General features: G+C 43.5%; 1 protein-coding gene across 1 annotated transcript; it reads left to right on the top strand.

Annotated features, from left to right (window-relative positions):
- Positions 1–16,091: 16,091 nt before the first annotated feature.
- LOC139542763 (rho-related GTP-binding protein Rho6-like) lies at positions 16,092–25,431 on the top strand. Its single transcript, XM_071348573.1, has 5 exons — positions 16,092–16,364; positions 16,948–17,035; positions 22,938–23,047; positions 23,202–23,336; positions 23,541–25,431. Exons 1-5 carry the CDS (start codon positions 16,245–16,247, stop codon positions 23,784–23,786), a joined length of 699 nt encoding a protein of 232 aa, XP_071204674.1. The 5' UTR covers positions 16,092–16,244; the 3' UTR covers positions 23,787–25,431.
- Positions 25,432–26,765: the final 1,334 nt, after the last annotated feature.

The following is a 26,765-nucleotide window of genomic DNA, read 5'->3' as shown; positions in this document are numbered from 1 at the left end:
GTGATCTGAGTGGGCATTCTATGTTGTATGTCTAGTTTGTCTGTTTCTGTATTTGGCCTGATATGGTTCTCAATCAGAGGCAGGTGTTAGTCGTTGTCTCTGATTGGGAACCATATTTAGGTAGCCTGTTTTGTCATTGTGGGTTGTGGGTGATTGTCTATGTGTAGTGTTTGTGTCAGCACGATTGTTCATTAGCTTCACGGTTGTCACTTTGTTGTTTTGTAGTGTTCAGTTTTTCCATTAAAATGACGAACACTTACCACGCTGCGTATTGGTCCTCCGATCCTTCTCGCTTCTCCTCGTCAGATGAGGAGGACGAAGACAGCCGTGACAACAACATAGAACACAAAACATGTATGCTACAGTATAAAGGAATATAAGCATTCTATGCAATCCCATGGTATATACACATATACAGTGGGGCAAAAAAGTATTTAGTCAGCCACCAATTGTGCAAGTTCTCCCACTTAAAAAGATGAGAGAGGCCTGTAATTTTCATCATAGGTACACTTCAACTATGACAGACAAAATGAGAAGAAAAAAATCCAGAAAATCACATTGTAGGATTTTTTATGAATTTATTTGCAAATTATGGTGGAAAATAAGTATTTGGTGTAAGTATCTCAATACTTTGTTATATACCCTTTGTTGGCAATGACAGAGGTCAAACGTTTTCTGTAAGTCTTCACAAGGTTTTCACACACTGTTGCTGGTATTTTGGCCCATTCCTCCATGCAGATCTCCTCTAGAGCAGTGATGTTTTGGGGCTGTTGCTGGGCAACACGGACTTTCAACTCCCTCCAAAGATTTTCTATGGGGTTGAGATCTGGAGACTGGCTAGGCCACTCCAGGACCTTGAAATGCTTCTTACGAAGCCACTCCTTCGTTGCCCGGGCAGTGTGTTTGGGATCGTTGTCATGCTGAAAGACCCAGCCACGAGTTTGTTTTTTTTTCTGGATTTTTTTCCCTCATTTTGTCTGTCATAGTTGAAGTGTACCTATGATGAAAATTACAGACCTCTCTCATCTTTTTAAGTGGGAGAACTTGCACAATTGGTGGCTGACTAAATACTTTTTTGCCCCACTGTACAAATAAACATTTCAAGAATTAATGAGTTTGATGGATGTTGGCACAAAACTAGAAGCTGCTCTCTTAGATTTGAATGGGAGAGCTCTATACCTGTGCCCGGAGGGTTGGGGTTATACTGGTCATTTAGTGTGTGTGTTTTGACAAATGCTATTTGTTCCTCCTTCTTCCTCACTCGATTTTTACAAATGTCAATGAGGGGTTCCTGGCTTGCTCCGATGACCTTCCCACCAATTATTATTATCCTGTTTAATGGGTTCTGACTAGTGTTCCCTAGAGCACCAAATCACCCCACAATATTAAAGACAGATGGATTCTATAAAGCATATATAAAATGCTTGGAGGATTGATTGGTGTACATCAAACTTCCTCATTTTCTTTAGAAAGAACAGGCGTTGATGACATTTTTGTTGACACAGCTTGTTGTAAATTATGGTTCCTAGGTATTTGTAGTCCTCCACTCACTCAATGATCTGTCCGTTAATCTCCAGGCTGGGATGGTAGATTGGTCTCTTCTGAAGTCAATGACCAGGTCTTTGATTTTGGTTGCATTGAGGTCCAGGTAGTTCTGCCTACGCTACAGTGAAAACCGGTTAATTTCAGCCTGAGTTGCCTGCTGTGTCCATATTTACTGTGTCATCCGAATACTTAATGCACATCATCTCTGGGTCTGAGCTCCTACAGTCGTCTGTGTACAAGGTGAATAAAACAGGCGAGATGAAAGAGCCTTGTGGTGAGAGATGGTTCTGGACGAGCTGCAATGACCATTGAATCTGACTAACTGTTTTCTATTTGTCAGAAAGGAGAGGACCCAGAGAATCAGATGTGGATTGAATTTCATGTTCTGGAGCTTTTGACCCATTAAGTGAGACTTGACTGTATTAAACGCACTAAAGAAATCCACAAACACCACCCTGACTTATTGTATATCTTGGGCTTCTCCGGGTGGGTATTGTATGTTTGCATGTAGTCTGTTGCGCAGGGATTGGACATTGGCCAGCATGATAGAGGGTAAAGGCCGGCATGCCTGCTTACCGGCTAATCTCTTGAGCCTCTGCCTCCCTCCTCCTATCCTCCCATGCTTCCTCCTAGGCTGTCCTAGCCAAACATGTTCACAGGACATACAATATAGACCACAATTTAGAGAGATCCATGATTGGTTGGTATTGGGGGAGTAGCGGGGCCAATGGGGAAGAGTACGGGGGTCTGATTGGTCCAGTAGAGGTTCATAGTGATACAGGATCCCCAGACATATTTTACATCCTCAAGGCCACACTGTCCCATCTTGTCAATCAATCTCTTTCTCTCTCTCTTCTCTTCCACTCATCCGCCCATCTCTCTCTCTTTCCCTCTTTTCTCTCTCTGCCCTCTCAGAAGCAGAAGACACATTTTGGTTGTTCCCTGTAACATATGGACAATAAAGTTGTATTGAATTCTATTCTATTAGACCATACATTCATACAGCATCCTGTAACATAGCCTTTTCCTTTGTCCACATCCTTCTAAAGATGTCAGCATGCTTCAGCTCGGGTGGTGGCTAGACGAAGTTGGCTAGGCGAACCGAACGAGTGTGCTTGCTTACTCCCTTAAAAGACCTTCGCTTGAAAAATGAGAAAGAAGCGGCAATAGTACTGTTTGTCCATTTTGAGATGCCGTAGCCAGTATACACTTCCTAAAAATAGTCAGAATTAATCTAAGATAACCCAAGAAACGTTTTTGTCAAGGAGATCTTAGTTGCACAATTTTACATCTAACTAAGATGTTCGGTACAGTATTTCTCAATGAAATTATTTGCATGAAAATTTGTCATCTCTCGTTGAATGACAACAAAGACTTTATTGAAGAATCCCTACAGTTGACCAATCATGGATGAAGGGGTGTAGACTTGGCTCCCAAACTTTGGCTCGAACAGCCAAAAATAACCTTACCGAAGCCCAATTCAAACAAAAACGTCACAAAATGTCATCATAATACATGCATAAACTCTTCCGAATTGTTTTAGATGGGAAATATGATGGAAATGTTATGTTGGTGCTTTTCTATTTACCAATTTCTATGTTCTATGTTTGTGCTTTTCTAATAACCGTTTTCTGTGTTTATGCAAGTGACTGATTGAACGAACCCTCACTATCAGTATCTGCAATTTGGCAGTACGCCCAGACCCTTGTTTTGAGAACGATATCTCAGTTTCAAGGTAACAGCTTAGAGAGAAGAAGCCTCGTGAGGTATTGTTCTGTCACATGCGTGACCCAGTATTGGTCGGTCACATGAATGAAGCCAATGTTAATGATGAATGAATTATGAATAAGCTAAAGCATGCAAATATGACTTGTGTGCAGTACATAAGAGAACTAACGGGACTGCTGCGTTAGAGCTCCTGACAGACGTTCACTATGGTGCATCAAATTTGTTGGAACCTCTCTAGCGTGCTGACAATAAACAATGATTCATTTAAGATTGACATTGAGTGTCCCTGTGTAAGAATTTCCACAACAATTTGCTCTCACTGCAGAGTTAGAGCGATCAAATCAAATCAAATCAAAGTTTATTTGTCACGTGCGCTGAATACAACAGGTGTAGTAGACCTTACAGTGAAATGCTTACTTACAGGCTCTTACCAATAGTGCAAAAAAGGTATTAGGTGAACAATAGGTAGGTAAAGAAATAAAACAACAGTAAAAAGACAGGCTATATACAGTAGCGAGGCTATAAAAGTAGCGAGGCTACATACAGACACCGGTTAGTCAGGCTGATTGAGGTAGTATGTACATGTAGATATGGTTAAAGTGACTATGCATATATGATGAACAGAGAGTAGCAGTAGCGTAAAAGAGGGGTTGGCGGGTGGTGGGTGGGACACAATGCAGATAGCCCGGTTAGCCAATGTGCGGGAGCACTGGTTGGTCGGCCCAATTGAGGTAGTATGTACATGAATGTATAGTTAAAGTGACTATACATATATGATAAACAGAGAGTAGCAGCAGCGTAAAAATAGGGGTTAGAGGGGGGGCACACAATGCAAATAGTCTGGGTAGACATTTGATTACCTGTTCAAGAGTCTTATGGCTTGGGAGTAAAAACTGTTGAGAAGCCTTTTTGTCCTAGACTTGGCACTCTCCTTAGGGAGAAATTCCAACCATCCAGCAGACCCAATCTGGTGATATTTGTTATTTAAGTAAGACAACTACAAAGGAAGGAAAACTAAGATGATAGGGGAGTATAATTAGAAATCTGTATGAAGAATCAGCAAGTTATAACAACTTGTACACAACATCCAGTCGAAGCTATCAACTGCCGTTTCTTTCATGCCTTTTCTCTCAGAGTGCTACATGGGTCCACGTGGAGTGAGCATGGAGAGAGATCCCGTACAAACTTGCTAATGTCATGCTAATAAACTTGTTGTTTTATTAATATCAACATGTTTTAAATGCTTTATCCATGAACTGTAGCATCTTCAAAACATTTCCTCTTTATGATTACATTTGTGTATGGAATCTCATTTAATCCTGACCTAATTTGCATAATGCAACCCTCTCAACCACGTCTTGGTTTAATTATGCAAATTCCGTGGCTGTAAGGCATGCTGGATGTGATTTATTCTGTTGCTTATTGGTCATGCCCAGCCTACTGAGTGACTGATGGAATAGCATTTTCTTGCGATGCAGCATGTGGATACACAACCACAACTTTGTTTACCACTTTGGCATCTTGATGCTCACAGTATACAACCCTTCATGGAAGATGCATTACGCATACTACGTTACTTGTATATTAAATCTCTCTTAATGCACTGCCTGCTTTATTCCATACATGTTCGCTCCTTGAGTATACAAGTGTGGCTCACACACACACACACACACACACGACAGTGAGGCCTGATAAGTAGGGTATCCCAGTGGGTGATCATGTCACTGCTGTGTATACAGACCCTTCACTCTCCACCAAAACTGATTAAACCATCATTGTGCAAGCCTTACCGTAGAGGTGCAACCCACTATTACTACATTATTAGAAGTATAGCACTACGGGCTGCAAAAATGAATAGGCTATATCTAATCTGTTTAATGGGAAAAGAGGAAAGAAGAAATTTTCCCTGACAATGAATAATAAAACACTCCCAGGAGGAGGGATAGTGAAGATCTACGCCACATCACGCCTGAAACAGACTAGGTTATGCAACACATCATTACGAAACAAACACACAGAAATGACCAAGCCCATGAGGAGAGAGGGAAAGAGTGTATGCGTGACTGTGCATGTGAGCACGTGTAAGCATTTGTGAGATAGAGTCAGGAAGGGAGGACAAAGAACAATGAGCGATGGAGAAAATGAAAAGCATTGGTGAGAGGGTAGTTTGAAAGAGGAGGAATAGACATGCAGAATAATGGCATGTTCCAGGCATTGCCAATTTAAATAGATTTTCTTGGCATCACCATTTACATATTGTGTTATGTAAATCCACTGACAGAAATAATTGGGGAGAAGAGAGAAAGTGTCACTAGTCAATGTGTCAGTGTGTATCCTTACTTTACCTAGTTACTTGTAACATTTCAAATTCTAAGGGGGTATTCCTTTCCTCCCTTCTCCCTTCTCTCTTCATCTTCTCCCCTTTCCCTCCCCCTTTAATCTTTATTTCTGTCTCCTAAAATGGTGGCAGTCTGCCTGAGCCCCACTGTGGGTTTGTATCCCAAGTGGAATGAGGTTTCTGGGATCAATAATTACCTCTGGGCCCTGGAGCCTTACCAGAGCGGAGAGTCACACATTCTGCCTGACACTGGTGACACTCGGCCTACACCAGCCTGGTTGTCCCACCTAGCGATCTAAAGATGAATGCACTAACTGTAACTCGCTCTGGATAAGAGCGTCTAATAAGTGACAAAAATTTAAATGTACAAATTTGACAACACCGTCCTGTACAGCCCACTGACACAGAGAGAGGTGTGAAGAGATGGAAGAAAGAGGTAAGGTTGACATTACAGTGTTACTGTACATGACATTACAGCTAGGTTTAAAGGAAACAGTCAACATGATGAGAATGTATAAAGCAAAACAGAGACAATTTCAGAAAAATTGTTGTGATGTGTTATTCTAACACAGTCCACAATTTCCTGATATTAAATTTAAAAAAGTGTTTTTTAAAGGTGCTCTAAAGACCCTTCTTGCTGTGCTGTAAAGTGTCATGAGCACAAGAGCATCCTCGTTGCTATAGTGTGCTGATTTACAGTGCATTCGGAAAGTATTCAGACCCCTTCACTTTATTCACTATTTGTTACATTACAGACTTTTTCTAAAATGGATTACATCGTTTTTTAACCTCATCAATCTCCACACAATACCCAATAATGACAAAGCAAAAACAGGTTTTTAGAAAATTTAGCAAATGTATATAAAATTCAAATAATGAAATATTACATTTCCATAAGTATTCAGACCCTTTACTCAGTACTTTGTTGAAGCACCTTTGGCAGCGATTACAGCCTCAAGTCTTCTTGGGTATGACGCGACAAGCTTGGCACACCTGTATTTGGGGAGTTTCTTCCATTCTTCTCTGCAGATCAGGTTGGATGGGGAGCGTCACTGCACAGCTATTTTCAGGTCTCTGCAGAGATGTTGGATCGGGTTCAAGTCCGGGCTCTGGCTGGGCCACTCAGGAACATTCAGAGACTTGTCCCAAAGCCACTCCCGCGTTGTGTTGGCTGTGTGCTTAGGATTGTTGTCTTGTTGGAAGGTGAACCTTCGCCCCAGTCTGAGGCCCCGAGCTCCCTGGAGCAGGTTTTCATCAAGGATGATTCCTTTAGGTGCCTTTTTGCAAACTCCAAGTGGGCTGTCATGTGCCTTTTACTGAGGAGTGGTTTCCGTCTTTGTCACGAATATCACCGAAGGTGGCTCCCCTTCCTGTTCGGGTGGCGCTCGGCGGTCGTCGTCGCCGGTCTACTAGCTGCCATCGATCCCTTTTTCCTTTTCGTTTGTTTTTGTCTAATTGGTTTCACCTGTTCCTTGTTGGGTTTTTGGGGTGGGTACTATTTAAGTTCGTTTAGCCCCCTTGTGTTTGTGCGGGCTTGTTGTTATTGTACGTAGGAGGTGTATTGTTGATTTTGGGTTTTCGCTGTCCGGTTTATGTAACAGTGGTCTTTGGGTTGTGTTTGCGCCTGTGTTTTGGCTTCACCCATTTTTGTACCTGTTCCTGTTTTCTGTGGACATTAAAGCGTTTTTTTCCCGTGAAACTTCTGCTCTCTGCGCCTGACTCCATACCCATCATTCTCCTGACGTTACAGTCTTGCCACTCTACCATAAATGCTTGATTGGTGGAGCGCTGCAGATATGGTTGTCCTTCTGGAAGGTTCTCCCTTCTCCACAGACAAACTCTGGAGCTCTGTCAGAGTGACCATCGGGTTCTTGGTCACCTCCCTGACCAAGGCCCTTCTCCCCAGATTGCTCAGTTTGGCCAGCCACCAGCTCTAGGAAGAGTCTTGGTTGTTCCAAACTTTTTTAATTTAAGAATGATGGATGCCACTGTGTTCATGGGGACCTTCAATGCTACTGACCTTATATCAGTGGCAGATTTAGGAATGGTGACATTAGCGTGATCGGTTTTCTATCGCTCATTTGCACGTTACGTCAATAATATCATGTCACCTTGTGGGACTGTGGGTCAATTAACCTTGTCGGAGTGGGCACCCTGATTCTAGTTTGTGAGCTAGGAAGGTCTCCCACTCAGAAGTACAAGTTGGGGAGGGGGGTCGGGGGTAGGTTGACCTCAGGTGTCCCCATTGGAGGCCCGAGGTAGGGGGAGTCGGGGAATTTATCAAATAGCGCACCTCTAACTTTGTACAGTACTAATGCAATTAGTAAAATCAGTCACACTACGAAATGCTACCAAATAAACCACAATTCATTCATAATACTGTGAATATATAGTTTCACAGACATATTGCATTTTTTTCTGGTTTGTTCGAAATCGTTAAGAATAATATAAAACCAGTCTGCACACCATCAAGGTGAATTGGTTTAGTCTTGACTCTTGGTTGAAAGTGTTGGAGGATGGGTAATGAATTGATGCTCGAGTGCCAAATCAACACAAATGGATAAGAAAAGGTCTAAGCCATCAGGTGCCCAGTTTAGGAAAAATAGGAAAGACGAAGAGGAGAAACGTACAAAAGATGAAGGTATGCAGCTATGTCATCTCTTTATGAGTATAATATTATGCATGTAATGAAATAGGCTACTATAACACTTATGTTTGTTAGCCTATGTTGCTATGTTGCTTGCTATGCTATTACACATAGGGCGACAATATTCTGTTTTCTGTCCAACTAGCTTACTTGATAATGTGTGTAGCCTGCAGCAAAACGATTACAACCTAACTAGCACATTATTGATTTAGTTAACTTTCATTGAGGTGACATCATAAAGGTTTTGTGTGATTGTATTATCTAGGTCCTGAGCTCAGTAAGAAGAATTTCCAATGCTGTAGGCTAACTTAAAAGACGTCTGTATTATGCTGATATTTTGTATCTTTTGTGATATCTTTTGGGGTGTTGGGGTGTTGTGTTGTTTTTGTGTTGTTCCAAATGTCTGAATAAAAATTACAGTTAGTGCAGAATGGTGCTTTTTTTTGTGGGGTGGGTGGGGAAGGGGGGGTGGGCGCTGACGGGGGGGGGGTTCGCCCAGGGAGCCATACAAGCTAGAACCGACACTTCCTTATATGGACAGGTGTGTGCCTTTCCAAATCATGTCCAATCAATTTAATTTACCACAGGTGGACTCATATCAAGTTGTAGAAATATCAAGGATGATCTATGGAAACTAGTTTGCACCTGAGCTCAATTTCGAGTCTCATAGCAAAGGGTCTGAATACTTATATAAATAAGCTATTTCTGTTTTTGAATTTTTTATAAATTTGCTATAATTTATAAAAACCTGTTTTCACTTTGTCATTATGTGGTATTGTGTGTAGGTTTATGAGGATTTGTTTTTATTTCATCCATTTTAGAAGAAGGCTGTAACGTAACAAAATGTGGAAAAAGTCAAGGGGTCAGAACACTTTTCGAATGCACTAGGACATTTAATGTCGTAACAGTACGTGGTTGTTTGTATGTCCATTCATGTTCTGTAAAACTCAGCACGCTCCACATCCTCCCCAAATGGCAGACATTCTAGAAGATTCTCTGGTGTTTCAGAGTGAGGAAGCCATATGTCTTCTATTTGGGCTTGGCAGTCAGTGCTCTGCTTGTCTGTGCCACTGTCACCACACGCTAACTCTTACGTAACATACGCTCGCTCACGGGCACACTACTGCGTATTGCCACAAAGACACACACACACAAACATGTTTATCAACACACTGGTTGCACCTGTGCATTGCACACTCTGGCTCCAGCGGTTGATTATGCATTGCATTTTTCTCTGTGCATGTGCTAGGTTTCCTTCCAAATGCATATGTTACTTGATGAGAGGACATAAATGATAACTCCTGAGTGTAATTCTTCTTAATTTTTCAATCCTGTTCTAGATTTGGTGAAATATTTAAGTAGAGTTAGGTCCTTTTTACTCATACAAAGAGACAATTTAATCAGGTAATTTTTTTCATGCCTGTGAAGCCGTATAGGGAGGCAACAGTGTCAAAAGTTGAAAAGAAATATCTAAAGAAAGAGAAAGAAAGATTGAGTGAAAGCGAGAGACCAAGAGAGAGAGAGAGTATCAATGAAAGCTAGAACTGAAGCAGGTCAAGTAACATTGTTCTTTTAGTGGGTCTGATCTTTACCTACCCGTACACCCACTGTGCATATTTGAAAAAGCACACCTTATTCTAGACTACAAGCCCTATAGGGCTAAGTATAATGTTTTCAATTTTACAATACCATTTAAATTAATCTAAATGTACTGGGGGAAGGGTGTCATAAAATGCACCCTCCTCCCTAACATGAAAAAATATTTTCACTTAATAAATTGAACACCCCCCCCCACTCATAGAATTATGTTTACGATCAAAAATAATAATAACTGTAGCGACCCTGTGTTTATAAACGTGGGTATCGTGGGTATTTTGCCACTTCAGCGTGCTTTTGTGGCACAGTCGATGCCATGCAGGGCTACGGGCCAGAAGATTGACGGTTCGATGACCACTACAGACGAGCTCACTCTCCCTGCCTGTTTCATTGCACTACGATCACAGCTGGCTGCAGACAATGATCAGCTAGGGGAAATAAGATTTTCAACATTTTTATGCCATATTTATACTTATATAAAATATATGTAACGAGTTTTCCACCAAAAGGTTTCCGTGCCAATACACCACACAACCAATAAACAAAGCATACCGACTTTGGTTACTTCAATATCATGGTTTGCGTTTTAGTAGTGGTTTCTTTGCAGCAATTCGACCATGAAGGCCTGATTCACACAGTCTCTTCTGAACAGTTGTTGAGATGTGTCTGTTACTTGAACTCTATGAACAAAGTGTACGGATTTCAGTGGAAGTCAGAAATACCCGTACACTTTGTTTTCCTGGAGCTAAGGTATTGGATTTATTGGAAATCCTCCCCACCATCCTGCTCTGAAAACAGTTGTGGTGCATATGGGATCTAATTATATTATGTGTGTGAAATCTGTAAAGCTAAGAGACAATTTCTCACAACTCTTGGAGAATGCTCAGAAATTAGCAGGACATATAATTGTCTCGCCGTTGTGGAACTGAGTGTTTTACCCATCTTTGGTCTCTTCACCAGTGTTTAATGCGTCTGACCAAGGACTTGGGCATGTCCTTCCTCGACAATTTTGACTCCTTCTGGAATAGGCCTGGCTACTTTGTGGAAGACGGAATTCACCTGGGTGAAAATGGCTCCCGCCTGTTGTCATCAAACACTGGAAAGGTTATTGGTCAACTAAATTGATGTAAGGACAATACTAGCATTACATGTAAGACAGTTTTACCATCTCCTCTTTGGTCACTGTGAGAGTTCCACATGTTGTGTCTGAAAGTGGTGACATGCCTAATGGTGCTGACCGGAGAAATGTTACTGCTATTCCTACTCTGTTTAATTTCATAATCCAATAATCCAATGAGTCTCCTGTTGTTCTGAAATCTCAAAGTAATCTGACTTGTATTGAAACTCCGTGTGATTTTAAATGCAGAAAAGGTTTGACATTTTTACATCTTAATATTCATAGTTGTCACGCCCTGACCATAGATAGCCTGTTATTCTCTATGTTGGTTAGGTCGGTGTGTGACTAGGGTGGGTCATCTAGGTAATTATATATCTATGTTGGCCTGATATGATTTCCAATCAGAGGCAGCTGTTTATCGTTGTCTCTGATTGGGGATCATATTTAGGCAGCCATTTCCCCTTTGTTCTTTGTGGGATCTTGTCTAGGTATAGTTGCCTGTGAGCACTACTCTGAGCTTCACGTTTCGTTTGTTCGCTTTATTGTCTTTTTTGGGGGGGAGGCACACGGGTTGGTCGGCGAAGCCGAGGGGCGAGTCTGAGAGCGAAGAGGAATATTGGGATAGACTGAGCGAGGAGTATTGTGAGATAGTTGAGGGGAGTGATGAGGTAGAGTGGATGGTTTGGTGTCTGGAGCAAGACAGTCGCCGTGAGGAGCGTGGGACCAGTCAGGCACCATGTTTTGCGGCGATACGCAATGGTCTCCAGTGCGCATCCACAGCCCGGTGCGTTCTGTGCCAGCTCCTCGCACTTACCGTGCGTGCCGGCTCAGCGCTCCTGGTCTCCAGTACGCCTCCTCGGTCCACGATATCCTGTGCCGGCTCTACGCACTGTGTCGCCAGTGCGCCTTCACAGCCCAGTGCGTCCTGTGCCAGCGCCCCGCACTTGCCGGGCTAAAGTGAGCATCCAGCCAGAACGGGTTGTGCCAGCTCTACGCTCTAGACCTCCAGTGCGCCTCCACAGTCTAGTATGTCCTGTGCCTCCTCCCCGCACTCGTCCTGAGGTGCGTGTCATCAGCCCGGGACCACCTGTACCGGTCCCACACATTAGGCCTCCAGTGCGCCTCCACAGTCCAGTACATCCTGTGCCTCCTCCCCACACTCGCCCTGAGGTGCGTGTCATCAGCCCGGTGCCACCTGTACCGGTCCCACGCATCAGGCCCCCAGTGCGCCTCCACAGTCCAGTACGTCCTGTGCCTGCTCCCCGCACTCGCCCTGAGGTGCGTGTCAACAGCCCGGTGCCACCTGTACCGGTCCCACGCATCAGGCCTCCAGTGCGCCTCCACAGTCCAGTACGTCCTGTGCCTCCTCCCCGCACTCGCTCTGAGGTGCGTGTCATCAGCCCGGTGCCACCTGTACCGGTCCCACGCATCAGGCCTCCAGTGAGCCTCCACAGTCCAGTACGTCCTGTGTCTGCTCCTCGCACTCGTCCTGAGGTGCGTGTCACCAGCCTGGTACCACCAGTGCCGGCCCCGCGCACAGAGCTTCTGGTGACAGCTCCCAGTCCAGAGCTTCCGGCGACAGTTCCCAGTCCAGAGCTTCCGGCGACAGTTCCCAGTCCAGAGCTTCCGGCGACAGTTCCCAGTCCAGAGCTTCCGGCGACATTTCCCAGTCCAGAGCTTCCGGCGACAGTTCCCAGTCCAGAGCTTCTGGCGACAGTTCCCAGTCCAGAGCTTCCGGCAACGTTTCACAGTCCGGAACCTCCTGAGACGGTCCACAGTCCGGAACCTCCTGAGACGGTCCGCTGTCCGGAACCTCCTGAGACGGTCCGCTGTCCGGAACCTCCTGAGACGGTCTGCGGTTCAGAGCCTCCTGCGAGGGTACCCAGTCCGGAGCCTCCGGCGACAATCTACGGTCCGGAGTCCCCGGTGACGAACCACGGTCCGGAGTCCCCGGCGACGACCCACGGTCCGGTTCCTCCGGCGACGATCCACGGTCCGGTGCCTCCGGCGACGATCCATGTTCGGGTTCCTCCGGCGACGATCCACGGTCCGGAGTCCCCGGCGACGATCTACAGTCCAGAGCCTCCAGCGACGACCCACGGTCCGGTTCCTCCGGCGACGATCCACGGTCCGGAGCCCCCGATGGTAGATGACCCCCCGGCTTTTGGAATCCCTCCCCTATTGAGTCAGGTTTTGCGGTCGGAGCCCGCACCTTTGGGGGGGGGGGGGGGGGGGGGGGGGGTACTGTCACGCCCTGACCATAGAGAGCCTGTTATTCTCTATGTTGGTTAGGTCGGTGTGTGACTAGGGTGGGTCATCTAGGTAATTATATATCTATGTTGGCCTGGTATGATTTCCAATCAGAGGCAGCTGTTTATCGTTGTCTCTGATTGGGGATCATATTTAGGCAGCCATTTCCCCTTTGTGCTTTGTGGGATCTTGTCTAGGTATAGTTGCCTGTTAGTACTACTCTGAGCTTCATAAGGAGTTTCGTTTGTTCGCTTTATTGTTTTTGTTATTTGAGTTTTCTCTTCCTAATAAAAAGGATGGAAACATACCACGCTGCATTTTGGTCCACTCCTTATGACGATCGTGACAATAGTTTATTACCTTAAATGGATCATGTCAAGATCTGGGTCTCTCAGGCAGACCCTGATATTTTTATTGTATCTGAAACCTGGTTAACTGATAAAACCCTTGATTCTGAGGTTGCTATGGATGGTTACAATGTGTTTAGGGCTCAATGCCACAGAGCAGCAGCAGTAGTAGTGTAACGGATGTGAAATGGCTAGCTAGTTAGCGGGTACGCGCTACTAGCATTTCAATCAGTTACGTCACTTGCTCTGAGACTTAAGTAGGGTTTCCCCTTGCTCTGCAAGGGCCGTGGCCTTTGTGGAGCGATGGGTAACGATGCTTCGTGGGCGACCGTTGTTGATGTGTGCAGAGGGTCCCTGGTTCGCGCCCGAGGTCGGGGCGAGGGGACGTACTAAAGTTATACTGTTAGATTGATGCTGTTGACCCGGATCACTGGTTGCTGCGGAAAAGGAGGAGGTTGAAAGGGGGGTGAGTGTAACGGATGTGAAATGGCTAGCTAGTTAGCGGGTACGCGCTACTAGCATTTCAATCAGTTACGTCACTTGCTCTGAGACTTAAGTAGGGTTTCCCCTTGCTCTGCAAGGGCCGCGGCTTTTGTGGAGCGATGGATAACGACGCTTCGTGGGCGACTGTTGTTGATGTGTGCAGAGGGTCCCTGGTTCGCGCCCGTGTCGGGGCGAGGGGACGGTTTAAAGTTATACTGTTACAGTAGCAGGGGTGTGAGAAGAAGGGGTTAAAGAGCTGCAGACTCATTCCTTGACACATCACTCGCAAAGGCATTGCAAATGATTGAAGACATATCTCTGGAGAACGTCATGCACCAAGTCACCAGCCTGTCCCAGAGGTAAATAAAAATTATTTCAGACTTTATACTCTGATCCCCTCCCTCTCTTCTGTTGTCCTTTTTCCTCCTCTCCTCACCATACACACTGCTCTCCAGAGACTCCTAATTTCATACCTCTTCTCATCCTCTCCACAGGGTCCTGGCACCTATTGCTGATTTCAGGATGAACTCTCGCCAAAACTCCGGGAGGAATTTGATCACCAACTCAATGAGTTTGTGCATGACTTCAAGAAGAGGACATGGACCAAATGACTGGGACCACAGTGAAATGAACAACTTGTTCTGTTATTGTGCAGACATCTCAGGAGTCAGACACTAGACACTTTCATTTTATTCCATAGACACTTTTGTTATCTACATGTCTGTTCATAACAGACACTGTTTTACTATTGTTCCAAAATATTTATATTCAGAAGCATTTGTAACTACACTGACACATTTTATTCCATAGACGCTTGTTTACAAGTCTGTTCTCGGCAATTGCTTTTGTATTGCGGTTTACTTTCAGAATCAAGAATAAAGGTTTATTAATGTGCTGAAAAAGCTCTGTTGGCATATATTTGAGGTGTTTCAATGCATTCTGTATGACAATTAAGTGCTGACAATGTACAGAAGAGCTGTGTGATACATACTTACAGGTTTTCTTCTCCTTGTGTTGTAGATCAATCTAATCTACATTACTGCACACTGAGACGTCCCAGAATCAGGTTTCATTTTATTAACAAGAGTCTGTGCGTCCAAGAATCCTCATCCTTGCAGCCATGATGCCGAATGCATTCTCTGACTCTCTGACAATGAGAGTGGTGGTAGTTCCAGGTAAGCCCAGGTTTATTGACATGGACAGCTGTGAATAAGAGGTAACAAGAATATATGCCACATATATATTTGGTAACCAAAAAAAACACCATACAATTTTCCAGGAACCATATTCCAAAAGCCTTGATAAAATGGCACTTCTGGTATAGAGGTGCACACATGTACAGTATGCAGTAACAGGGGAAATTAGAAACAGACAGAGTGAAATTGATTCCAACATTCTATTATCAACATACCTGCATAAGGGTGCATGAGGTTCTCATGTAGGGGGAAAGCTGCATTTCCCATACTTGAGTAAAAGAAAATGACTTTCATTTCTAAACTTTATCAGGGTAATATCAAAAGTAAGTCAAGCCATTGTTTATAGGGAAACTAAGAGCAGAAGAGTGAAAATAAACCAGGAAAAAAACGCACTACCCTCCTCTGTGCCCAATAAATAAAACACACAACCCTCCCCACTCACTGCTTCTCTGTCCAACAGGCGAAGAGAGAGAGAGAGACATTTGATTGACCTAGTAGGCATTGACTGACATTACTTTGATATTGGAAGGATTAATGCATTAAATGTAGCCATAAATATAATTCTAATGAATAATTATAAAATTGCTGTTGTGATCATTCATTAGGCCTACTCCATGATGACAAACATTTAACAATATAACATTAAATAACCAGTAGCCATTTTCCCTCCTCTCTCTAATATCACACAAAGCGTATCATCCACTAGACATGGATAGACTATGTAGGTCATTTCGCCCTTTAGAACTGTTGGCTACGTAAACCTTGTATATTTCGTCCAAAGCGCGTGCCGCGCAACCATCAGCAGAAGGCTCATTGGCTGTCGCGACAATATAAAGTTCCGCAGTGTCATATCTCATCAATACCACTAGCAGCAAGCTTCAGTGCAGGAGGAGAGCATCACGGCGCAACGCACTGATAACTAACAGAGGATTTACAAAGGAGTTGTTTTTGTTTCACATATACATTTATTGTATTCATCAAGAAAATATTTTTCACAATGAAGGAAAGGAGACTTACCCAGCCTATGGTGGCGAGATGTAAACTGGTGTTGGTTGGGGATGTTCAATGCGGAAAAACTGCAATGTTGCAAGTCCTGGCCAAGGATTCCTATCCTGAGGTATGCGATTTCTAACGGGCACATTTGATTGGATTACAGTCAAAAACTAAAGGTATAGGCCTACTGGAATAGTCAACATACATAGGCTATAAAGAGGTGATAATTATATGATAATAACAAAGAGAATGTGTCAAGTTTATATTTTCACTAATAACTGCATTGCTAGATTGTGTTAGATTTATGATAGAGTTTTAAGACATAGATTATTTATTGCTTAATTCTTATATGATACTTTATCCCAAGATAAGTATTAACTTCCTAACTGTATAATTGATAGGAAACAATTATTTCCTATTTCTTAAAATATTAAAATACCTCTTAAAATTATTTGGATTATTTTTCTGTTAACATGGAGTTGGCATTTGTTTTGAAATGATCAGATGCCTTATTTGGTCAGACAGACAGTAGGCAGTGGCACAGTAGCCACAAACTGGGATGATCATTATATGTAAAACTAACACAATTTACACTGTAAGGGTCACCATTTCACAGGTTGACTGTATTCTAATTTCTAAATCCTACATTTACATAGTGTAATTCCCATTAGTAGTACTAATGAACCCATTCCTTTCTGCATCCACAGACATATGTTCCAACAGTATTTGAGAACTACACAGCATGTCTGGAGCTGGAGGACCAGCGCGTAGAGCTCAGTCTCTGGGACACGTCAGGTGAGCATTACACTCTGCACTCTCCCTGCATACATCCAACATACCCTTACAGTAGCACTTTATTTAAAGCATTACTTAAGGTATTTAAGCATGTATAAGCCTTTATAATGTATTATAAAAAGGGATATAATGTGTCATGTCTCTCTATACAAGGTGCTCTACCTGCAGATATAGTGGAGGGGGTTTATCATGCGTGAAATGTTCCTCCAACTTGTTCTCAGGCCGCTACCTTGAAATTCCTTTCTCTTGAACAAGAGAGAGTCCAAAAGCATTCCATTTTAATGTGTCTTTACATTCAAGTTCTCAGAGGAATTGTACTGCAAAACCTGACTTACATTTCCTTGCACACCCGCTCTGAAAACAATGCAATCTGTGAACAACAGTAGATTTATTGGCTAATTTCTCACTGTCTTATTAAGCATCATAGTGTATACTGTATTGTTGTAATTATTTCCCTTTAAGACAGCGATCTGTTGATCCTCTAACACAGCACCATTGTGTTGCTACTTATCACAGGTAGTGCTGTGGTAGGCTACTGAGCTTTGAGAAGTTAGAGTGGAGGAAGGGCTTTTTCCCAGACAGCGTTGACACAACATTTGAAAGCAAATGACCATTTGTGTGCACGTTCTCTGTTTCTGTCTCCTCTCCCTTTGATTTATGTTTACATCGAATAATCAGGAGACATACTGTAGATATATCCCTCTCTCCACCTACCCCTTTACTAGAGGAATGTAATAAGTTGTCGGCTCTACATCATATTTGACACACAAAACACACACACACACACACACACACACACACACACACACACACACACACACACACACACACACACACACACACACACACACACACACACACACACACACACACACACACACACACACACACACACACACACACACACACAACCTACTGACACGGTGGTACCCTTCAACATCTTGAAATTATGTAAACAGAACCAATAGATCAATACAACACAACCAGTTCATTGTGGTTGTGGTGCTATCATTACAGAACATCTAGCCTGGGGCTTTCTGATTGGGCTGGAAGGAGTTCAGTTGTGCCAGTTGACCTCCAGAGGGGTGGTTTCATTGGCCAGGGGGTTGCCTCCGCATGAGCGGGGGTGTGTTTGTGTGTGTGTGTGTGTTTCAGAGAGCAGAAGGCACATATAAAAAGGAGTGAACTATATTGCCGACATCTCATCACAGCCTCATAGTGTATTCAGGCCAAAAATCATTATGTAACAGAAAACACAACATTTATTTTTGTTGCTTTGTCTGTTTACCTTCAACAGAAATGCACCAATCTGGACTCTACCCCACATTTACATTTTCACACCTCGTTTTAACCTCTCCCCAGCTCTTTCCACCTTTCTTTTTTTCACTGTTTCATGCCATCAAAAGTGCCTCTATAGTCTAAACACTGAGATCTCTATCTGTGGTTAAAAATGTAATCTGTTGTTGGTGTGGTGAGAGGACGGACATCCACAGAGAACTTCCTGTACAACAGAGGGGACCACACATATCGCTGTGATGTTAAGTAAGCACTAATTTCATGTAAACATTAACATACGTTATGCTTTGGTGTGTAGGCATGCATGCACACACATACGCACACCAGTGGAGGCTCCTCAGAAGAGGAAGGGGAATTTCAGAAAAATGTAAAGTGAAACATAAAAAAAGTTTGCCTTTTTAGATAAAACTGTACAAAATATATTAATGTCACCAAATAATTAATTAAAACACATTGTTTTGCAATGAAGGTCTATAGTTGCCTCAACAGCACTCACTGGGGTAGCACCATGGTGCAGCCAGAGGACAACTAGTTTCCATCCTCTTCTGGGTACATTGACTAGGAGGCTCATGGTTCTCACCCCCTTCCATAGACTTTCACAATAATTAAAACAACTTCCGGAGAACATCCTCCAACCTATCAGAGCTCTTGCAGCATGAACTGACATGTTGTCCACCCAATCAAAGGATCAGATAATTAATCTAGTACAGAAAGCATAAGCTACAGCTAGCTAGCACTGCAGTGCATAAAGTGTGGTGAGTAGTTGACTCAAAGAGAGAGAAAGACAATGGTTTAACAGTTTTGAACAAATACATTTTCTTTAAAAAATGAAGGAGAAGTGAGAGAGAGCAAGCTATATTTTTTGTATTTTTTTCCCTTTCACTTACTTTGCTAACGAATGCAGCTAGCTAGTTTAACCTACTCAAACACCCGGCTCAAACAGAGAGCGATGCTACATTAGCTAGCTGGCCTTGGCTATCCAACACTGGAACTCTTCCAATTCAAGGTAATTTATTGCCACCGGGGCCCGCCGGTCTAACTGCTAAACTGCTTGCTGTACACTGTACTACACGATTGTAGAGCGTTTACTAACGTGTTACTTCTAGTAGCTATGTTGACTATGACGTTAGCTAATATGGTGACGATGATGTAGGCTGTGTGTAGCGGTTAGCGGTTATGGTATGAATATTTGGCTTGGAAAGGTTTTTTCGCCTGGTCACAGACAGCTATTGTATTGTGCAATGAATTCCACAAGTGAAGGGAAAAGGTGATAGGAGGACAGCGTATATGCGAGAACTAATTATACAACTAACAAAGTGAGCATGCTGTTTGTATGTGGCTGCTATGAAAGTGAACTTTGTTTGCAGGGGATTAGGGGTGTGGTCATTCCGCCGATTTTGTTGAAAAATGTTTCTTAAACGGAAGCAAACGGAACGAAACAGAGATAAACATACCTTAGATGGTCGAATAGAAACTCTCGTTTGCAACTGTTGGACTAATGATTACACCCCAGATCAGCTAGATGCAGGCAAGAGTGTGCAATGCACTATTGGGTGTGTCACTGTCTGTCACCTTGATTACTAACATTTTTCTCTTGACCTGTGCACCTACGTTGTAAACTTTCATTCATAGGCTAGGTGGTAGCAACCTCATGATGGGTATAGGGGAAATTTGAGTATCATGTAGTAGCCTAAACCTATCGATCTTACTGTAACGATGTGCGCTGAGAGTCGGGAAGCAAGTTCAGGGAGTGATTGTTTTAATAAATAAACGCAACATAATACAAAACAAGAAACACGAACAACGCACAGACATGACACTGAAACAGAAACAATAACGCCTGGGGAAGGAACCAAAGGGAGTGACATAAATAGGAAAGGTAATCAGGGAAGTGATGGAGTCCAGGTGAGTCTGATGACGCAGGTGCGCATAACGATAGTGACAGGTGTGCGCCTTAATGAGCAGCCTGGTGACCTAGAGGTCAGAGAGGGAGCACACGTGACAGTTACATTGAACTGGGTGAATGGAATATGAATGACAGTCATCCAATGTGCTGTAATAGAAATAAGGCCATGCTCATAAATGTTTTTGCGTCCTCCCTCATCTTAAACGGCAGCGACTGCCACTGATGCACACACACACATGCACACACACATGCACACACACATGCACACACACATGCACACACAACCAGATTAAGGTTTTCTAAGCAATAGTCTTCAATTTATAACATGAGAAGCATTGACTTTTTAGTTTAGGTGTCATTGTTATGCATCACATAGAACACACCCTAAACACATAAATCAATGATTCTCCCCTGATACAGAGATCTTTGTTACATCGCTCTGATTTAAAGTGGGATTTCTGCACAAACAAGAGTTCAATATAAACTGTTTACGAAACACAGGGGTGTGACTGGGATAGAGTTGTGTACTGTGTCTCTCTCTTACTCTTTCTGTATGTCTGTGTTTGTGTATGTTTGTGTATGTTTGTCTGTTTGTGTGTTAATGGGATTTATTGGAGAAATCTTCTACTAAGTGGGAAGGCGCAGGGCTTTATTGGAGAAACTGTACTGTAGATCTGAGTGTGAGGGAGGAAGAACATTTGAGTGTACAGTGTACAGTGTGTGTGTGTGGGGGGAGGGGTATAATAGAGTATTGGATTCAAGCATTGTTGACCAAGGCTTTTACCGTAGTTACCAGGGGGAGTGAATGGTGTCCTGTGCTGCAACAAATCATCCTTAATGGAACTAATGGAGTTTCTTATTCACTTGGTACTACGCTCTCCGTAGCCGATGTTAGTAAGACCTTTAAGCAGGTTAACATTTATAAGGCCGCAGGGCTAGACGAATTACGAGGACGCTAACTCAGATCATGCGCTGACCAGCTGGCAAGTTTCTTCACTGGCATTTTCAACCTCTCTCTGACCCAGTCTTTAATAACTACATGTTTCAAGCAGACCACCATACTTTCTGTGCCCAAGAATGCCAAGGTAACCTGTCTAAATTACTATCGCCCCATAGCACTCACATCTGTAGCCATGAAATTCTTTGAAAGACTGGTCATGGTTCACATCAACACCATCATCCCAGACACCCTGGACCCATTCCAATTCGCATACCACTCCAACCAATCCACAGATGATGCAATCTCTATTGCACTCCACACTGGCCTTTCCCACTTGGACAAAAGGAACACCTATGTGAGAATGTTGTTCATTGACTACAGCTCAGAGTTCAACACCATAGTGCCCTCCAAGCTCATCACTAAGCTAAGGTCCCTGGGACTGAACACATCCCTCTGCAACTGGATCCTGGACTTCATGACGGGCCACCCCAGGTGGTGAGGGTAGGCAACAACACATCTGCCACGCTGACCCTCAACACTAAGGATCTATCATGGTCCAAACACACCAACACAGCTGTGAAGAGGGACAACATTGCCTCTTCCTCTTCAGGAGGCTGAAAAGATTTGGGCCCACAGATCCTCAAAAGGTTATACAGCTGCACCATCGAGAGCATCTTGACTAGCTGAATCATCGCTTGGTATGGCAACTGCTTGGAAAACCGACTGCAAGGTGCTACAGAGGGTAGTGCGTACGGGGCCGAGCTCCCTGCCATCAAGGACTTGTATAATAGGCGGTGTCAAAGGAAGGCCCAAAAAATTGTCAAAGACTCCAGCCATCCAAGCCACAGACTGCTCTCTCTGCTACCACACGACAAGCGGTACCAATGCATCAAGTCTGGAATCAACAGGACCCTGAACAGCTTCTATCCCCAAGTCATAAGACTTTTTAACAAAACTCCTAAAAAGCTAATCAAATGGCTACCCGGACTAATTGACCCTTTTTTGCACTGACTATATGCACAAACACTGGACTCTACCCAGACACTCACACATACTTGACACCCCAACACACACACTTTCACTCTCACCACATACGCTGCTGCTGCTGTCTATTATCTAATCCTCTTGCCTAGTCACTTTACCTCTATCTATAAGTACACTACACAGCCACCCCAATTATTTTGTACCCCTGCACATCGACATCGGTACTGGTACTCCTTGTATATAGCCATTATTTTTACTTGTTAAATGTATTTGTTTTTCACTGTGTATTTACGAAGCATGTGACAAATAAAATGTGATTTGATGTACTGTCCTATTGAAAGCTGTAACGTCAGATTTCCTCCTCTTCGTCTGAAGAGGAGGTGTAGGGATCGGACCAAGACGCAGAGTGGAAAGTGTCCATAATTTATTATAAAATAAACTGAACACTACAATGAAACAAATTAACAAATAGAATCCAACCGAAAACAGTCCCGTGTGGCACGCATACTAACACGAAAGACAAACACCCACAAACACACACGTGAACCCCGGCTGCCTAAGTATGATTCTCAATCAGGGACAACGATTGACAGCTGCCTCTGATTGAGAATCATACCAGGCCGAACACACAAAACCCCAACATAGAAAACAACACATAGACAACCCACCCAACTCACGCCCTGACCATACTAAATAAATACAAAACAAGAGAAAACAGGTCAGGAACGTGACAAAAGCCCTGTGACTGACCCCAGCCGATCTGTTTGACCCTATAGGCTCTCCGTACTATGATAACGTCCGACCCCTGTGCTACAGCGACTCAGACGCTGTGCTCCTCTGTTACGACATCAGCCGACCAGACTCAATTGATGGTGCACTGAAAAAGGTAAGGCCATTGTCATTGTGATCATCATCATTGCTGTTGTCAATTTCTTCTTCCTCCTCATCTTTGCCATCATCACAATCATCATGCACTTTACATCTGTGGTGATGATAAATTATAACAACCTCATGACAGCCATATGTCCATTTCGTTGCAGTGGAAGACAGAGATCCTGGATTTCTGCCCCAGCACACGCATCCTCCTGATAGGCTGTAAAACAGACCTGCGCACAGACGTGTGTACGCTCATGGAGCTGTCCAATCAGAAGCAGACACCCATCTCACATGAGCAGGTGAGTCTTACATATTGCTCTCTCTCTCTCTTTCTCTCTCTCTCTCTCTCTCTCTCTCTCTCTCTCTCTCTCTCTCTCTCTCTCTCTGTCTCTCTTTCTCTCTCTCTCTTTCGCTCTCATATACATACACAATCTCTCTCTTTCTCTCTCTTTGGTGTCTCGCTTCCTCCGTCTCACTCCTGTTCTTTCCCCTTCTTGTTGCAGGGTTCCTCCATGGCCAAGCAGCTAGGTGCGGAGGCCTACTTGGAGTGTTCGGCCTTCACCTCAGAGAAGAGCATCCACAGTGTTTTCCGTACTTCAGCCCTGGCCTGCATCAGCAAGCTACAGCCCTCCACCAAGACCAGCCCTGCCCGACGCCTCTCCAAGAGACTCCTTTTCCTGCCCAGCAAGTCTGACCTCCTCTCCTCCACCTTCGGCAAGGACAAGGCCAAGGGCTGCTCCATCATGTGAGGGAGGGGGAAGAACCCAGACTGGGGTGGCCAGAGATGCACTCCATTGAACAGTCCAGCGGGCAAAAGGGGGTGCAAGGTGGTAGAGGGGCAAGGGAATCGGAAGTAAGGGGGAGGGAAGGGGTTTCTTTAGAACCCCTCTGGCCTCCCCCAATGTCCTCCCCAGTCCCCACCCCCACTGACGCCCCACTTTAAAAAAAACATGGTTTACTCTGTATAGGATATACTGGTCCTCTTCATGATCACCCCCCCACAAACACACACACACACACACACACACACACACACGCACACAGACCCATACACAACTCGGGGCGGCAGGTAGCCGAATCCCTGAGCTGACAAGGTAAAAATCTGCAAGGCAGTTAACCCCCTGTTCCTCGGGCGCTGAAGAAGTGGATGTCGATTATGGCAGCCCCCCACACCTCTCTGATTCAGAGACTGAAAAATAAGTCTCCTTCATGTTCCACAATTGGTCACCTGAGATGACTCTCTGGAGTTGTCCTTCTTGTAGTGTGGCTGGCCATTATTGATGAGAGTACAGGATCAAGGCCTTTACAAAGATGGGTCTCTCATCCATACTTAGTGGAGAGTGTAAGACATGCAGATGTGGTAAAGGGTCTGGGAGGGTAGTGAGGGTTGGGTGTGGGTAGGATGGGTGAATTTGAGCCGAAACAACTAACAGGCTGGTCCTGTCCGAAGTAAGTTATTTTTCAATTTGTTTTGCGTTGAAATCTTTTAAGTATAAGGTGATTTATATTTTTCAGTTTTCTTCAAATTTGTAATCTGCTTTCTGCCCAGTCCTTTTTAATTGTAGTTGCTTTTTTTGTCATTGTTCTTGTACTCATTGAAGTCATCTTGTATTAGGAGCTGTCTACGACCCGGCTAATAGAGGACTTCATGATTTGCACAGACAGGGGCTCTGAGTTGTTTGGACTTACAAAACACTGGAATTTAAGGTGTTGCTTAGCAACTGTGTGAGCAGGGGGAAAAGTCAGCAGAATTATGATGATGGGTGCAGTTTCTGGCTCTGGGAGAAAAGAAAGAGGGCTCTCCAACTGTGCGTCTCACCTTTCATTTGTAGCATGAGACCACTGCTAAGGTGACGGCTGGACATTTCAGTTAGTAGTGCACTGCTGAAAAACATCTGAAAAATATCTGAAAAACTCATTTGAAGCCTCCGAACTCAGTGGCAGCTCAGTGGCTTGTGTCAGAACAAAAAAAGCAATTTGAGTACCTTTTATAACCTGAGTTCCCAGCAGTGAGTGAATAAGCTCCAAATCTGCCTGGAGTGACTGAAACACTGTTCAGAAAAAAGTCAATTTGACTGGATATACAGCCGTCATAATGTTTCTGCTCCCACTCCTTTGCTAAGAACAGACCATGTCTGGTTGTACATATCCTGCTTTATATGCCATTTGTAAAGCTCCAAAAAGAATGTTGTTGGAACAAAACACAGTGTTTGTGTTAAGTAAAATGGCTTCAACTTAATTCATTAATGAAATACTGTGTTGCTCAATGTTGTCGTTTTATTTTTGACTGTACTTTTTTGGGGGAGGATTCTTAATTTGAATGGACACATAATTTTTTTTCTGTCCATACGTTTTCTCTTTGGTTCTGAATAAAGCTCGACTTTGTTCATCATATTCTCAGATGTCTGAGTTTTTGTGGAGTACAGGTTTGGTGGGCCATAAGCGGAAAAGCAACATCTATAAGTTGTGAATGTTTATGAGGCATTAACATATGAAGGTGACTTAAAGTGTTATCAACATACAGTATGAAACTTAAACAGATGGCTTCACCCTCAATAGCACAACCACACTCCCTGTGATGAGTGACACTCTAGGGCCCTAGCAGCACTACCAACTCATCAAGCTCTTATCTAACTTCTGTAGAGGAGTCGTTGGGTGAAATATCCTCCTTTAACTAAGCATTATGATGAGTACTGTACATACTTGGTTGGTTGAAGTTATTGAAAATGTTGCAGTAAAACGTGAGCCATATAGAATAACTTGAGCGTTAAGAGCCATTCACAGATATAGATTACCTCTTACCTTTGGACAGACTGAGATATTGATAATGGGGTTTTACACACGTACTAGGACAAGACAGATCAGTCTAATGGTACCAGAGCATAAGTGATCAAATTGCTGAGGGATGTTGTAATTTAGTCTACATTAAATGCCCAATTTTAATCATTATAAGCTCAGAAAGACATAATTTGCCCATTAGAATGTTGACAGGGAGGGTTATTACATTACTGCAGCACATCCACCTGCAGTGAAATCTCTTCACTAAATGCTCTGCTATACTGTGATGACTGACACATACTGTAGCTGCCCTAAGTATGATTGCAGCTTAGTAACATGAGGTTTGGTAAATAGAAAAGTATATTGATGCGTTGTATTTCAACTTTACTTTGAGCTATGATGTAGGCTAAATTGCAGTTAATCATTGTGTGTCTTTAAGTTATATCAAAGTGGTGTTGGATCAACAAAGCTTGCTTCAATGTTCTTACAGTGAAAGAACGTAGAATCGATGAAATACTGTAGCTCATTGTGAGGTTTGTCTTCGAAGAAGCCTGACATGGTTATTTTATCCCTGGTTCAAGGGTACAACGTAATAATCTGCTTCTGTATGTTTGGCTGTTGAGTCTACTGCTATGATTCAACAGCAGAACATTATTTGAAAATTGAAATGGTGGAAACTAAATGTAAACAAAATGTGTATAGCTGATATTTCTGTCAAAAACAGACTGGACACATGCAACTGAAGCGTGAATATAGCCTTGGGGACACCCCTCCCCCAAAACATACACACACAACCAACCTGGGTGATGCCTCTGGAGAAGGGGGTTGGGTATTTTAGTCATGTACCATTACCCTGTATTAGGTATGAAGGTAAGACCCAGATGCAGACAACATCGAATTAACAAGGGTTTAATAATCCAACAGGGGCAGGCAATAGACAGGTCAAGGCA

Source organism: Salvelinus alpinus, chromosome 17 (genome assembly GCF_045679555.1).
Source record: "Salvelinus alpinus chromosome 17, SLU_Salpinus.1, whole genome shotgun sequence".
Lineage (NCBI taxonomy): Eukaryota > Metazoa > Chordata > Actinopteri > Salmoniformes > Salmonidae > Salvelinus > Salvelinus alpinus.
The sequence above is the reverse complement of the archived record's forward strand: the minus strand, read 5'-3'. Positions and strand labels throughout refer to the sequence as shown.

Coding starts and splice junctions, on each gene's coding strand:
- LOC139542763 (XM_071348573.1), top strand. CDS start 16,245: ATGAAGGAAAGGAGACTTACCCAGCCTATGGTGGCGAGATGTAAACTG. Junction 17,036..22,937: donor CAGTCTCTGGGACACGTCAG/GTGAGCATTACA, acceptor TTGACCCTATAG/GCTCTCCGTACTATGATAAC. Junction 23,048..23,201: donor TTGATGGTGCACTGAAAAAG/GTAAGGCCATTG, acceptor ATTTCGTTGCAG/TGGAAGACAGAGATCCTGGA.